Raw genomic sequence first — 17,246 nt, 5'->3', positions numbered from 1 at the left:
AGGGAAGACTTTTTGACTTGGAGGAATGAAATCTAATATCCATCATAAGGCAAGGGATCTGAGAAAGAAACAAGCTTCAAAGAAAGTGTGCCAAGAAACCCATTACGTACGGTGCAGAGTATCGCAGACTGCGCAATGAAATCACAGCTAAAATCAGAGAGGCAAAGTCAGATTACTATAAGAATAAAATAAGTGAAAATATAGGTAACAGTAAGAAAACCTGGTGTATAATAAACTCCATCCTTAATAAGCCTTCTTTCACGACAAAGAAATAATTGCTTTTATTTAGTAAACAATAATGAGGTATATGAACCTAAGGAAGTAGCTGACCATTTTAATAATTACTTTGAGAATGAAAGACTGACTAAGAGGGTGTATGTAGGTGAGGTGGAGGGAGGGAGAGGGAGGGGTAGACCGAGGATGAGGTGGAGGGATGGAGTTGAGAGGTATATGAGGGAGGGGGGGGTGAGTTGGGGGGAGGGGAGTCAAATGGTGGGTGACAGAGTGACCTGGAGGCGTTTTGTCTGCGGCCACCCTTTGCAGGATTAGGGCGTCGGGCTATAGATAGATAGATAGACTTTGTCAGTGTTGTTAAGAAACTTGGTGAGTCTGTTGGAGAGTCTGAGGTTAATTTCTATTCATATTTACACAATAGGCAAGACAGTGTATTCGTTTTGTCACCTACTACTGAACATGAAGTTAGACTATAAAAAATCTATGGAATGTTGGTCCCCGATATGACGATATCCCCATGTCCATCGTTAAGGAAATAATGGCCAATCTAGTTCCTGTACTTGTCTTCCTCTTTAATTTATCTTTTGAAACTGGAAAGTTTCCTGACATGTTGAAATTGGCCAAAGCCATTCCAGTTTTTAAATCTGGTGATCGTAAGCTGTTAAGCAATAATCGCCCTATCTCAGTCCTGCCAGCAATCAGTAAGATAATAGAGAAATTGGTTTATGGTAGGTTAATTCAGTTTTGCACCAACAACAATATTATCACTGATTCACAATTTGGATTTAGGGAAAAATTGTCTACCGAGAGTGCTTTGTTGTCATTCACCAAGGACATGCTGACTTCATTTGATGAAAATAAATTTACTATGGGTGTATTTCTAGATCTGGCTAAGGCATTTGATACTGTAAATCACTCTGTATTACTAAAGAAGCTTGACCACTATGGTATACGAGGCACTTCAAATCAGTGGTTTGCTTCCTACTTAGCCAATCGCAAACAGTTTGTGCAATACAAACAGTGCCAGTCTATCTGTATGCCAGTAGAATCTGGAGTTCCCCAGGGGTCGGTCTTAGGACCACTCTTGTTTATTTTGTACATAAATGACATCGTGTACGCTACCTCACATATGAAGCCAGTACTATTTGCAGATGATAGTACCTTTTATGCCAGCCACCAAAATCTCAATGAACTAACAAATGTTGTAAATAGCAGCCTAACAGATATTAAAAAATAGATAACAAGCAACAAACTCACACTAAATGTAGGCAAATCTCATTACATTATATTTAGAAGGACACAAAGCATTGCAAATCAACCCAACATCTACATAGGTGCCCAGCCAATTGAAAGAGTGGACAGTATAAAATTCCTTGGTGTTATAATTGATGAACGTTTGTCATGGCATTTACATATCCAGTATCTCCATACAAAGATTAGCAAACAGTGTGGTATCATGTACCAAATTCGTGATCAACTAACAACACAGTCTTTTAAGCTCATTTATTACGCTCTGATTTTTCCTTTATTGTTTTATTGTAACAATGTATGGAGTGGTGCTCATAAGACACAATTCTATCTATCTATCTATCTATAGCCCGACGCCCTAATCCCGCAAAGGGTGGCCGCAGACAAAACGCCTCCAAGTCACTCTGTCACCCACCATTTGATTACCCTCCCCCCAACTCACCCCCCCCTCCCTCATATACCTCTCAACTCCATCCCTCCACCTCATCCTCGGTCTACCCCTCCCTCTCCCTCCCTCCACCTCACCTACATACACCCTCTTAGTCAGTCTTTCATTCTCCATTCTCTCCATATGTTCAAACCACCTCAGTGTATTTCTCCTAATCTTCTCAACCACATCCACATCCACCCCACAACGTTCCTTCACTTCTTCATTCGTCAACCTGTCCCTCCACGTCACTCCACATGCTCCTCTCAAGTAACTCAATTAAACCGCTTATTTATAGCCCAAAAGAAATCGGTCCGTATAATGGAAAACTTACGCAATTATGACCACACTAATCCATCTTTCAAGAAATTGGGTATCCTAAGGTTGCTTGATATAAAGTCCTACTGCACTGCTCTGTTTGTTTACAAGTCTTTGCACAACCTATCATTTAACAGTTACTTCGATTTGAATATGAATGATCGGTATAATCTCCGAAATAACTGTAATCGAAAAATACCAGTCATGGCTTCAGCCTAGTCCCAGTCACATATCACTTATCAGGGACCCAAAGTTTGGAATGGTATCCCAATGACCATTCAGGAACTAAGCGAGGCTGTATCTTTCAAATCTTCTTATAAATCTTACTTGCTATCAAAGTACTAATTCTTCAAAGTAGTTGAGCATGGAAGTAAAAAAGTTACTACATGACAGTATTGTGATACCAACTCTAACGTACGGAAGTGAAGCTTGGACGTTGTTGGAAGGACACAAGTCAAGAGTGAGAGCAGTGGAAATGAGTTATTTAAGAGGAGCTTGTGGAGTCACGTGGAGAGACAGGCTGACGAATGAGGATATAAAGGAGCGTTGTGGTGTTGATGTGGATGTGATAGGAAGCGTTGTGAGGAACACACTGAGGTGGTTTGGCCATGTGGAGAGGATGGAGGGTGAAAGACTGACGAAGAGAGTGTATGTGAGTGAGGTGGAGGGTGGAAGAGGGAGGGGGAGACCGAGGATGAGATGGAGGGATGGGGTGGAGAGGTATATGAGAGAGGGGGGTGTGAGTTGGGAGCAGGGTAGTGAAATGGCGGGGGACAGGGCGACTTGGAGGCGATTTGTTTGTGGCCACCCCAAACGGGATTGAGGCGTCTGGCAATAGATAGATAGATAGTTGACTTTCATTGTTATTATTATTATTGTTGTTGTTGTAGTTATTCTTATTATGACCATTTTTACTGGTATTAATATAAAAGTTACTGCGTGACAGTATTGTGATACCAACTCTAACGTACGGAAGTGAAGCTTGAACATTGTTGGAAGGACACAAGTCAAGAGTGAGAGCCGTGGAAATGAGTTATTTAAGAGGAGCCTGTGGAGTCACATGGAGAGACAGGCTGACGAATGAGGATATAAAGGAGCGTTGTGGTGTTGATGTGGATGTGATAGGAAGCGTTATGAGGAACACACTGAGGTGGTTTGGCCATGTGGAGAGGATGGAGGGTGAAAGACTGACGAAGAGAGTGTATGTGAGTGAGGTGGAGGGGGAAAGAGGGAGGGGGAGGCCAAGGATGAGATGGAGGGATGGGGTGGAGAGGTATATGAGAGAGGGAGGTGTGAGCTGGGAGCAGGGGAGTGAAATGGCAGGGGACAGGGTGACTTGGAGGCGATTTGTTTGTGGCCACCCCAAACGGGATTGAGGCGTCTGGCAATAGATAGATAGATAGACCTCCGTTTTGTTGTAGTGCTATCTTGTATATACCCTTTATTCTATCTATCTATCTATATACCTAGGCTGCTTCCCCCAAGGAAAGGGAGGTAGCCGAGACAGGACGACACACTCCCCATTTACTCATCCATTCAAACACATTCATTCGCATCTTAGCCCCAAAGGAAGAACGGACAGATCCTCACCGCACCACACTGCACAAGGGTCAACTGCGCAATGGAATCAGTGACATCCGCAGCAGGGCCTGACAGCACAACTGGTTTACCCCTGCCACATCATAACAGACCCATCCCCTTACCCGCACCTGACCTGACTAGCTGATCAGACCAAATGCGGGAGAATATCCCCTCAGAGCTGCGTCATCACTTATTCATTCACAATTTCTCTCCATTTATTTCTGTCACGCACAGCCACTCTTCCTTGCTCAACAGGCATCCCTCTCGCATCCAGTGCTCTCTTCACACTGTCCATCCATCCTATTCGTGGTCTTCCTCTCAGCCTTACACCTCTCACATCAGATCTAGTTATCTGTTTCACCAATCGCTCATTATCCATTCTCTCCATATACCCAAACCATCGCAATACCCTCTGCTCAACTCTACCAGCCATCTCCCGAACAACTCCAGTTCTCCTTCGCACTTCATCATTTCGCACTCGATCCATGCGCGTCACTCCACACATGCTCCTCAGACACCTCATCTCCATTACATTCAAACTTTTCCTCTCTGCTACACCCATATTCCATGTTTCAGCCCCATATAACACAGTTGGTACCACAACACCCTCATACAACCTTCTCTTTACATCCATTCCAAGCGAACGACATTTAAACACTTTTTTCATTCCTCCCAGCACCTTTCCTACTTCATTTATTCTAAACTTCACTTCTGCATCTATTCTTCCATCCACAGCAACATGTGACCCTAGATATTTAAAACAATCTACCTCCTCAAGCAACTCACCATTCAAAACTATATTCATCCCCCTACCATCTATCAACCTCGTACACTTCATCACTTTACTCTTATTCTCATTTACTTTCAATTTCCTCCTTTCACATACCCTTCCAAACTCCTCTACTAACTGTCTCAATCTCTCCTCTGAATCAGTCACCAGTGCAGTATCATCTGCAAACAGCAGCTGCTTCAGATTCCACTCTCCACCATCAACATTCACCAGACTCAGACCTCCACCTAAAACTCTTGCATTCACCTCCCTTACAACACCATCCATGTAAATATTAAACAACCAAGGCGACATCACATCCCTGTCGCAGCCCCACTCTCACGGGAAACCAATCACTCACAGCATTTCCCACTCTTACGCACGCTCTACTATTTACATAAAAACTTTTCACCCCTTTTAGTAACCTACCATCAAGTCCATACAATCTTAAAACAGTCCACAAAGCCTCCCTATCAATTCTATCATACGCTTTCTCTAAATACATAAATGCCCAAAACACATCCTTGCCTTTCGCTAAATACTTTTCACACACTTGTCTCACAGCAAACACCTGATCAAACACATCCCCTCCCTCTCCTAAAGCCACACTGCTCATCACCAATCACTCCCTCTGTACCCTCTGTAACTCTCATAATTAACACTCTACCATACACCATACCTACAACACTCAACAGACTTATACCCCTAAAGCTAGTACATTCATACTTATCACCCTTGCCTTTATACAACGGGACCACACAAGCACTTGCCCAGTCAGTTGGCACCATACCTTTCTCAGAGCACACATTCAACAATCTTACTAACCAGTCAACAATAGTCACTCCACCACCCTTCAGGCATTCCACAGCACACCCATCCATACCTGCAGCTTTCCCTATTTTCATCTCCTTTACTGCCTTCTCCACTTCCTCCTTTGTGATCAAAGAATCATTCAACTCTTCCAACACATTTATTCCTTGCACCCTTCCATCTGCCACAATCTCAGCCACCCTTTCCTCCTCTACATTTAACAGTCTTTCAAAATACTCTGCCCATCTCTTCCTTACTGCATCCATCTCAGTTAACATCCTACCATCCTCTGCTTTTACTCGTTCTTCCTTCCCAGACTCTCCCTTTCGCACCCTTTTCACCTTCCAAAACATTTTCTTATTCTATTGAAAATTCTCTGTCAGCTGCCTACCCCACCTCTCATCTGCTGCCACTTTAGCATCACGCGCAGCCCTTCTCGCTCTATTCCTCTTTTCCTTATACCTTTCATATGACATCTCAGCAGCCACACTTCATATGCACGTCTCTTCTCAGCCACATCCATAATTACTTCCTCGCACCACCATTCACTTCCTTTTCTTACACCACCACCCACACGTCTCACACCACACACCTCTTCTGCATGCCCCACCACAGCACTCTTAAACAACTGCCATTCCTCCTCCACGCTGCCATTTTCCCGATCTTTCACTGCGTTCCACTCATCTTTCAATTTCTCCTGATACTCTATCTTTTTCTCTCTTTTATCCAGCTCACTCACTTTCAAAACCTCCCTGCCACACCTAACCCTCCTAGCTCTCACCCATCTCTTACCTACTTTTAACTTTCCCTCCACCAGGTAGTGGTCAGACATACCTCCACCCTCTCCTCTCAGAACTCTCACATCCAACAATCTTCCTATTACATTCCTAGACACAACCACATAGTCCATCAGTGCTCTGTCAACAACCCTTCCACCCTCCTGTCTCACCCATGTATACTTATAAATATCTTTCTTCTCAAACAGCATATTCCCAATCACCATCTCTCGCTCAACACACATCGCTATCATTCGTTCCCCATTTTCATTTCTTCCAGGCACACCATGCATACCAACTACGCCTTCAACTGCTACATTTCCCACTGTAGCATTCAGATCACCCATCATTATCACATTCACATTCGCTCCAAAACTCTGCAGACACTGATCAACATCATTCCAGAAAGACTCCCTCTCTTCTTCATCCCTTTCACTACCAGGCCCATATGCACTCACAAACACCCACAACTCACGTTCAAATTTCGCTTTCACCCACATCAGTCTCGATGACACCTCCTTCCATTCAATCACACACTGCTGTACTTCCGGACTCACTAACAAGGTCACACCTTCTCTTGCCCTTCCTCTATCAACACCTGACAATCTTCCATTCACACTTCCAAACATAGACTGACCCTTCCCTTTCATCTTCGTTTCACTCAAAGCTAACACATCCAACTTTCTTCTCACAAACATTCTCCCAATCTCCTCCCTTTTAGCCTCAATCGTACTACTTCCAAGCACATTCATAGACCCAATCTTCAGGGTACGGGGATAACTCCATCCCCCATCCCTTTCTCTGGCCTGTCTCTTTTTAGGAACTAAAAAACAGAGGAGGGGGTCCCTAGTCCCCTCACCCTGCCCCATTTAGTCGCCTTTTACGTCACGCAGGGAATACGATGGCAGTATTCTTCCTAACACAACCTGGGCGCAGAGTAGTAGTACCACCCCATCGTGCGGCCAGATTGTGTCCCCCCCGCCACAAGGGGGGGCACTGATACACACAGCCACTGATACACGCAGGCACAAATACACACAGGCACTGATACACACAGCCACTGATACACGCAGGCACAAATACACACAGGCACTGATACACACAGCCACTGATACACGCAGGCACTGATACAAATAGGCACTATACACACAGGCACTGATACACACAGGGAATGATACACACAGGCACTGATACACACATGCACTGATACATGCAGGCACAAATACACACAGGCACTGATACACACAGGCACTGATAGACGCAGGCACTGATACACACAGGCACTGATACACTCAGGCACTGATACACGCAGGCACTGATACACACAGGCACTGATACACACAGGAACTGATACACACAGGAACTGATACACACAGGAACTGATACACACAGGCACTGATACACGCAGGCACTGATACACACAGGCACTGATACACACAGGCACTGATACACACAGGCACTGATACACGCAGGCACTGATACACACAGGCACTGATACACACAGGCACTGATACACACAGGCACTGATACACACAGGCACTGATACACACAGGCACTGATACACGCAGGCATTAATAGGCACTGATACAAAGAGGGCCTGCTACAGACAGGCACTGAAACACACAGGCACTAATAGGCACTGATACACACTGGCACTGATACACAGAGGCACTGATACACACAGGCACTGATACACACAGGCACTGATACACACAGGCACTGATACACACAGGCACTGATACACACAGGCACTGATACACACTGGCACTGATACACACAGGCACTGATACACACAGGCACTAATAGGCACTGATACACACTGGCACTGATACACAGAGGCACTGATACACAGAGGCACTGATACACACAGGCACTGATACACACAGGCACTGATACACACAGGCACTGATACACAGAGGCACTGATTCACACAGGCACTGATACACACAGGCACTGATACACACAGGCACTGATACACACAGGCACTGATACACACAGGCACTGATTCACACAGGCACTGATTCACACAGGCACTGATACACACAGGCATTGATACACACAGGCACTGATACACACAGGCACTGATACACACTGGCACTGATACACACAGGCACTGATACACACAGGCACTGATACACACAGGCACTGATACACACTGGCACTGATACACACAGGCACTGATACACACTGGCACTGATACACACAGGCACTGATAGGCACTGATACACACTGGCACTGATACACACTGGCACTGATACACACTGGCACTGATACACACTGGCACTGATACACACAGGCACTGATACACACTGGCACTGATACACACAGGCACTGATACACACTGGCACTGATACACACTGGCACTGATACACACAGGCACTGATACACACAGCCACTGATACACACTGGCACTGATACACACTGGCACTGATACACACTGGCACTGATACACACAGGCACTGATACACACTGGCACTGATACACACAGGCACTGATACACACTGGCACTGATACACACTGGCACTGATACACACTGGCACTGATACACACAGGCACTGATACACACAGGCACTGATACACACAGGCACTGATACACACAGGCACTGATTCACACAGCCACTGATACACACTGGCACTGATACACACTGGCACTGATACACACAACCACTGATACACACTGGCACTGATACACACAGGCACTGATACACACAGGAACTGATACACACAGCCACTGATACACACTGGCACTGATACACACTGGCACTGATACACACTGGCACTGATACACACAGCCACTGATACACACAGGCACTGATTCATTCAGGCACTGATACACACAGGCACTGATACACACAGCCACTGATACACACAGGCACTGATACACACAGCCACTGATACACACAGCCACTGATACACACAGGCACTGATACACACAGCCACTGATACACACAGCCACTGATACACTCAGGCACTAATAGGCACTGATACACACAGGCACTGATACACACAGGCACTGATACACACAGGCACTGATACACACTGGCACTGATACACACTGGCACTGATACACACAGGCACTGATACACACAGGCACTGATACACACTGGCACTGATACACACTGGCACTGATACACACTGGCACTGATACACACAGGCACTGATACACACTGGCACTGATACACACAGGCACTGATACACACTGGCACTGATACACACTGGCACTGATACACACTGGCACTGATACACACAGGCACTGATACACACAGGCACTGATTCACACAGCCACTGATACACACTGGCACTGATACACACTGGCACTGATACACACAGCCACTGATACACACTGGCACTGATACACACAGGCACTGATACACACAGGAACTGATACACACAGCCACTGATACACACTGGCACTGATACACACTGGCACTGATACACACTGGCACTGATACACACAGCCACTGATACACACAGCCACTGATACACACAGCCACTGATTCATTCAGGCACTGATACACACAGGCACTGATACACACAGCCACTGATACACACAGGCACTGATACACACAGCCACTGATACACACAGGCACTGATACACACAGGCACTGATACACACAGCCACTGATACACACAGCCACTGATACACTCAGGCACTGATACACACAGGCACTGATACACACAGGCACTGATACACACAGGCACTGATACACACAGGCACTGATACACACAGGCACTGATACACACAGGCACTGATACACACAGCCACTGATACACACAGCCACTGATACACACTGGCACTGATACACACTGGCACTGATACACACTGGCACTGATACACACAGGCACTGATACACACTGGCACTGATACACACTGGCACTGATACACACTGGCACTGATACACACAGGCACTGATACACACTGGCACTGATACACACTGGCACTGATACACACTGGCACTGATACAAGCACACACCGTAGCACACAGTATTGCACTTACACACATGCATATCCACGTTAGACACACACACACACACACACACAATACTCTCTAATGGATCTTGTTGGTGTGGAAATGTGTTTATGTAACTGGTGGTGTGGGAGGTTGCCGTGGTAACACACAGGACATCGCACCAGTCAAGCAAAGATTTTCTTAACAATATATTTTTGCATAAGGCTGGTTAATATCCTTTTGTTCACACACACACACACACAAAGGTATACGAGTACACAGAACAGACGAAACTTGGAATGTGACATCCGTAGACTTTTTTTCAGGCAGCAAAATTTATTAGCGAATATATAGCCGATCGAAAGTTAGGTTAGGTCACTTTGGGCAGGGTTTGGTCTGATTAGGTAATTTTTGGTTGGGTTGGCTTCAGTTCGACTAGATATAGACGGATTAGGTTAGATTGCTTTAGAATACGTCGGTTTTGATAGGTTTTGGGTTGGGTTTTAATTTGTTGGGTTAGGCTGGGTTAGGTTCGGTTGGATTAGGTCATTTTAGGCTTGACTGGGTTGGGTTAGGTCGGGTATGGTATGGTTAAGTGAGACTGGGTAGGATTAGGTAGGGTTAGGTGCGGTTAGGCTGCTTCAAAATAGGTTATGTTAAGTATGGGGAGGTTACGTGAGATTGTGAGGTTAAATACAATTAGACTGGGTTAGGTAAGGTTAAGCTAGATTAGGTTGGGTTGATTTAAGGTGGATTAGGTCATTCGAGGTTAGGCAGGGTTTAATTCGAATGAGTCTGGGGAAATAGCAGTCAGATAGATTATTTTCTGGTTAGGAGGGCCGATAGGAGGTTAGTGAGGGATGTGAAAGTTATAGGAAGTGAGGAGTGTGTGCAGCAGCACAAACTATTGATTTGTGATATGGTGCTTAAAGAACAAGTGATGAAAAACAGGACTTATGTACCTAGGAGGATAATATGGAAGCTGAAAAACCAAGTAGTAAGGGATGCCTTCTATAGCGAGTTGAGGAGAGTGGTGGTTGAACAGGGAGCTGTAGACAGAGGCGTTAATGAACAGTACAGAGCCCTGAAGAACAATTTCTTGAGAGTTACTGATGTAACATGCGGCTGGACAAGAGGACCACCAAGACATAAAGTAACTTGGTGGTGGGATGAGGGTGTAGAAGCTGCAATTAAGGAGAAAAGAAGGCTTTTCCGGGAATGGAAGAAGGGTGGTAGCAAAGAGGAATATTTGGCTGCCAAGCATAGGGCTAGGAGAGAGGTATACAGGGCAAAGTCTGAGTCACAGAGACAATTACTTGATAACCTAAATCATGGGGAAGGGAAAAATATATTTAGGGTGGCAGGTCAGGTGAAGAGGGATAATCGGGATATCATAGGTGAGCAGTGTGTGAAGAATGATGAAGGAAGGGTAGTAGTGAACAGTGAGGATATTAAAGATGCATGGAGAGAGCATTATAACCGGTTGTTGAATGAGGAGTTTGACTGGGACAGGGAAGGTTTGGAGCCAGCAGATCCAGTGTCTGGCCCTTGGCCTTTGATTGATACTGCTACTGTGAGTGAGGCAATAGGCAGGATGAGGGTGGGGAAGGCAGCAGGTGTGTCTGGGTTGACTGCCGAAATGTTGAAGGCCTCAGGCGATATAGGGGTGAGTTTAGTCACTGACCTGATAAATAGGATTATTTATGAGTGTGTTGTCCCAGATGATTGGCTGAAGAGTGTAATTGTAAATGTGTATAAAGGGAAGGGTGTTGCCCTGGAAAGAGGAAATTATAGAGGTATAAAGCTTTTAGATCAGATAATGAAGGTAATGGAGAGAGTTTTAGAAGGTATGATTAGAGAAAGAGTGAATATTGATGAGATGCAGTTTGGGTTTATGCCAGGTAGGGGGACCACTGATGCCATATTCATTGTTCGACAGCTTCAGGAAAAATATATTGGTAGGAGAAGGGATCTTTATTTTGTTTTTGTTGATTTGGAAAAGGCCTTTGACAGAGTCCCGAGAGAGGTGGTGAAGTGGGCAATGAGAAAGCTTGGCTTGGAGGAGTGGCTGGTTAGGGTGGTTATGGCCATGTATGTGGGTGCTCACACCCAGGTGAGAGTGAATGGAGATTTGAGTGATGAGTTTTCCGTGAATGTTGGTGTGCATCAGGGGTCAGTCTTGAGTCCCATGTTGTTTATCATGGTACTTGAAGCCCTTTCACGTGACTTTAGAAACGGACTCCCGTGGGAGTTGTTGTATGCTGATGATTTGGTGTTGATTGCAGAGAATGAAAGGGAGGCGGAGGAAAGGTTTAGGAAGTGGAGAGATGGTATGGGGCAAAAGGGTTTAAGGGTAAATGCAGATAAAACAAAAGTGATGATATCTAGGGTTGGTGGCGGTACTGTCAAAGACGAGGGAGAGTGGCCATGTGCAGTTTGCCACAAGGGCGTGGGAAGTAATTCTATCTTGTGCGGTGTGTGTGATAAATGGGTGCATAAGAGATGTAGTGGTATCAGAGGTAGACTGCGAGATAATGCTGATTTTATGTGTACGGCATGCCGGGGTGAGCAGGTGGAGATCGTCAGACGTGAAAGGATTGAACTTGCTGGTGAATCTCTTGAGTGTGTGGAAGAGTTTTGTTATTTGGGAGACATGATGTGTGCTGGAGGTGGGGCTGAAGCTAGCTCTGTGGCTAGGGTGAGAAGTGGTTGGAAGAAGTTCAGGGAGCTCTTGCCTCTCCTGACATTGAGAGGGCTCTCCCTACGTGCTAAGGGGTCTTTGTATGCAGCATGTGTTAGGAGTGTAATGCTGTATGGCAGTGAGACCTGGGCAGTGAAGGAGGAAGACATTCGCCGGCTCAGACGTACAGAAATGACAATGATTAGGTGGATATGCAGTGCGTCCCTGCGTCCAAGGCCTGGAGGGGCTGGGTTTACAGTGGAAGAGTTGAGAGGTAGGATGGGACTGGAGTGTATTGGTGTTGTGATGAGGAGAGGTAGATTGAGGTGGTTTGGACATGTGGAGAGGATGGGAGATGATAATTGGGTGAGGGAGGTGAGAAGTGTTAATATTGAGGGTGGGGTTGTGAGGGGTAGACCGAGAAAGACATGGGACGAGGTCATTAAGTGTGACCTTAGGGTTAGGGGACTGAACAGGGAGGCTGCAATGGATCGTGCAGCGTGGAGAGCCGCCATTAGGTGACCAAGGCCGACACATGCAAGCATGTTGGAGCCTTTAAAAACGAAACGAAACGAAACGAAACAAATGATGAAACCAGCAGTAACATAAACATCTGGTGTTCATATTCTTGGAAGCCAGGATATGTTGGATTTACTTAAATGATGCAACCAGTAGAATAGTGCTTCAGTCATGAGGGCCCTACCTGTCCTTTATAAACACAGTATATGATAGGAGAGTGTCATCATAGTGAGAATGGTTAATGCCCACAACATAATTACTTCTTTTCTAATACATGATGATTATTTCAGGTTCTACATTCACAATCTGTTGGTGCTACAGCAATGCATTCATGGATTATTGCTACACATGATGGTGTGGTAGTAACAGCACACTGTGACTGCAAAGCTGGTCAAGGTGAAGATTATTTTTGTTTGGATATTATTCATATCAAAACACAAACAATATTATTATGTGGTTTCTATAGTTATTAGACAGTGGTTCAGTATTTGTTTTTATATTCATGATTCTTATCTTACAGTAGTTGGCATTTCTGAACACAAGATCCAATTCTCCACAACAGTTACACATCCTTCCCCTCAACTATCACCTTTTTGGGTGCACCACCACCTGTCCCACCCCTCCATTCATTCAACAATATTTACAAATGCTTCTGTCCCCCACCACAACAACTTTAGTTTCCTGCCAATAACCCGAACCCATGAATTGACGGTACCCATTCTACCCCATTTCAGCCAAATACTCATCCTACTGCACTCTTCCACCTTTTCTAATCTTTTTTACCTTTATTACTACCCATTCTACCTATTCTCCCACCACTACAAGCAGCCAACACCCTGCCACAGGTCTATAAAATAAAAAATGCTTTTTCAAGCTCACCACTCCCACAACACACACACAATCGTAACCCCAACATAACCTTCTCTTCATCTACCATTCTTTTCCTTTCCTGTCTGTTTGTCTATGTATCACAGCATAAAATAACCATCTCTCCATCTTGACTACTGAGATGTACAGGATATTAATGCTAGAATATGAAGCATTTAAGTGTGGATGTTTATGAGGTGGAGTCAGGATTCCAGGGGCTTGAATGGTGAGGGAGTGAGTGTGTGGCACATTCAACTGGATAGGCTTTATTTTCACATTCTATATAGTTATTTCTGGCTCTGTACTTTACCTCACACCATCCTAGGGTTGGAAAGTAGATCTGGATGATGATGATGATGCAGATGAAGATGATAGTGATGATTTATGCACGTCCCTCCTCCAATGACTTTGTTATTTTGCAGAGGACTACAGCCAGCTAGCATCAGAAGTCCTCTGGATCACCAACAACACTCCTGAGTCGTTCTGGTAATGCATTGCACTCATCAACCTCCTGCCACACCAGAGGGTCCTTGTGGAGTACGGGTGGGTGTGGGTGAGTGGGTATTTTTATTTTTTATCTGTCTGTCTATAGTCAGATGCCATAATCCCGTACAGGTTGGCTGTTTGTCTTTGGGTTAGTGGTTTTACAGGGAGGGGCACTAACCCTCCACCAACCCACTTGTTGGCATGTAGGGAACATGTATGAATTGGTTATATAGTTACCACCCAGCATTATAAAAGCCAGGAAACCATTAGGCTTGTTTTTCAATATAAATCCGCCTGAAAAGGAAAGAATAAAAATAAAAAGTGACAAAATGGGAAAAATAGAAAGAGAGGAGGACAGACACAGAAAAAAAATTAATGAAGGTGAAGGAAGAAGTAGGCAGCACTGCATCAAGTGAGTGGATGATGGTCACCACCACCTACGTTGTAACTTCTTGCTCTCTTGTTTTTCTTCTTTGCCTCAGCCCTTGTTTTATGGGGGAAATGAAGTTGGAATGATACTAGTAGGTGAGATAGTGAGGAATATGTACATAGTCAGGGAGTGGTGGTGGTGGAGTCTGCTGTACTCAGATATACATTAGCCTTTAACCATAACTGTACACTTCACAAGAAAATTTAGAGTGAAGTTATGCTGGGTTAATTGACTTTGTTGCTTTTGTGGTGAATATTTTTGTTTTACTACAGAATACAGTGGAAGAAAAAAATAATCTTCATTAATGTCTGAAGTATGACTCAAGCCTTATTTTATTGTTACCACCAGACAATTGTGTTTAGCTTGAGGGAAACCTGATGGAGTGGAAGAGTTTAATGGTTGCTGCTTAACACACATCATCTGCCTCAGTGTTGATTGTGTAGTCATTTACCATAGTCTTAAATTTGTTCAGGTCATAAGTTTGATATTACCATTGGACTTGCAGAGACACAGAGACATGGGAGTGAAGCTGCAGTTCGTCCACTGTCGCCTGGTGAGCCTGGAGAGGGAGTGTGGCCTGGTGCCTAACCCTCATCTCACCCCCACCCTCCACACAGACACCCCAGTGGCATTGCCTGTACAAGACTTGGCAGGTTAGCATTAGAAATAGATAACCTAGACTTACCTAACATATCCTATCCAGTCCAAACATTAGCTAACCTAATCTCACCTTTATAACCCTATCCCACTCTATGCTAACCTGTTGAATCTAATCTGGTCCATCCTACCCTAATTTAACCCAGAGCTTCCTGATCTATTGTAACCCAGATCATGTATGTTTTAATATAATGTACTCTAATAACCTCATCTGACATATATGAATCTAACCTAAGCATTACCCTAACATTAATTCTTACAGAAAATGGGATGGGAAGGATCCAGATGCAAGAAAATAGAGTAATGAAAGTAGAACTGTCAACAAAAACAGAGTAAATATGTTTTCTTACCCTAAAAGCTTTCCTGAGTTGCCTAACAGTACTTTAAATATTGCATGAACAGTTCCTCTGCTAGGGATAAAACCAAATTGTCTCTTATTAATGTTAAGTCTCCTTGCTCATGCAGGCCAAAATTTTCTCCTACAGCTACCTCGAATAAGAGCATCACCCTTCCCCTCGTAAATATTCACAATATCACTGCTACATCACCAGATGCTTTCAGCATTTCATCTGCTACACCATACACACCCACAGTTTTCTCTGTTACCATTTTACCAGTTGCCTGTGTTTTAGAATGTATAATTTCCTTGTTTAATGAGGCTGTTTAGTTGACTATGCATTTTCTACAATGATGATGATGATGATGATGATGATGTTTGTTAAATACTTACTGAAGGCAGCTGGTTTCTTCTTTGTTCCAGATAGCAATTTGATATGCCAGGTTGCTGAGCCGAAGAACATTACATATATATACATATATATATATATATATATATATATATATATATATTATATATAGATAGATAGATAGATAGATAGATATATAGATATATATATATATATATATATATATATATATATACAGATGCAATGGATTCACCATGGGGGAAGCGTAGTCTCAATATGAAGATAAACGTTGGTGTTTATCTTTATATATATATATATATATATTTTTTCTCTCTCTCTTATTTTTATTGGTACAGTAATATCCCTCTGAGGCAGACTTCTGTTAAGGCAGCCAGTTAAAGTGAGATGGATAAGGGTGACATTGCCTGAAAGACAAGGCAGCAACTTCAGCCTGCAGTTCACCAGTTTCACATTTCAGATAAACCTGGTGCTACCAGTGCTACTGTACTGTTGCTGATTGAATATAACATTGTGTCAGCTTATTAAATAGTGAAGAGTGAATCAGTCTGCAAGTAAACCTCAAAATTTTGGTGCCATATGATAAATTGTTACATGATGGACAACCTCTTGAGATGGACACTTTCCCCTTAATTAGTCTGCCATAGAGGGGTCTTACTATATGTTTTCATGTATTTCTGTATTTTTCTGTATTTATATTGGTGTATATTTACCATTATTACACTTCTGGATGAGTAATGAGAACCATATGTATTCCAGTTAATGTGCTTCTGTGTATGATTTGATTTGT

The 17,246-nt window shown here is 44.0% G+C and overlaps 1 protein-coding gene across 1 annotated transcript in view; it reads left to right on the top strand.

The window, feature by feature from the left end:
• LOC145390084 (protein misato homolog 1-like) overlaps positions 1 to 14,669 on the top strand; it is a 43,700-nt gene extending 29,031 nt beyond the window's left edge. The window contains exon 10 of the mRNA XM_080265152.1: positions 14,602 to 14,669. Coding sequence (XP_080121278.1) covers positions 14,602 to 14,669 — 68 coding nt within the window. The remainder of the gene's footprint in view (positions 1 to 14,601) is intronic.
• Positions 14,670 to 17,246: the final 2,577 nt, after the last annotated feature.

Source organism: Coenobita brevimanus, unplaced genomic scaffold (assembly GCF_032717465.1).
Source record: "Coenobita brevimanus isolate Jiangsu-jjx unplaced genomic scaffold, ASM3271746v2 jjx.HiC_scaffold_2806, whole genome shotgun sequence".
Classification (NCBI taxonomy): Eukaryota; Metazoa; Arthropoda; class Malacostraca; order Decapoda; family Coenobitidae; genus Coenobita; species Coenobita brevimanus.
Note: the sequence above shows the minus strand (reverse complement) of the source record. Positions and strands in the feature narration are given on the sequence as shown.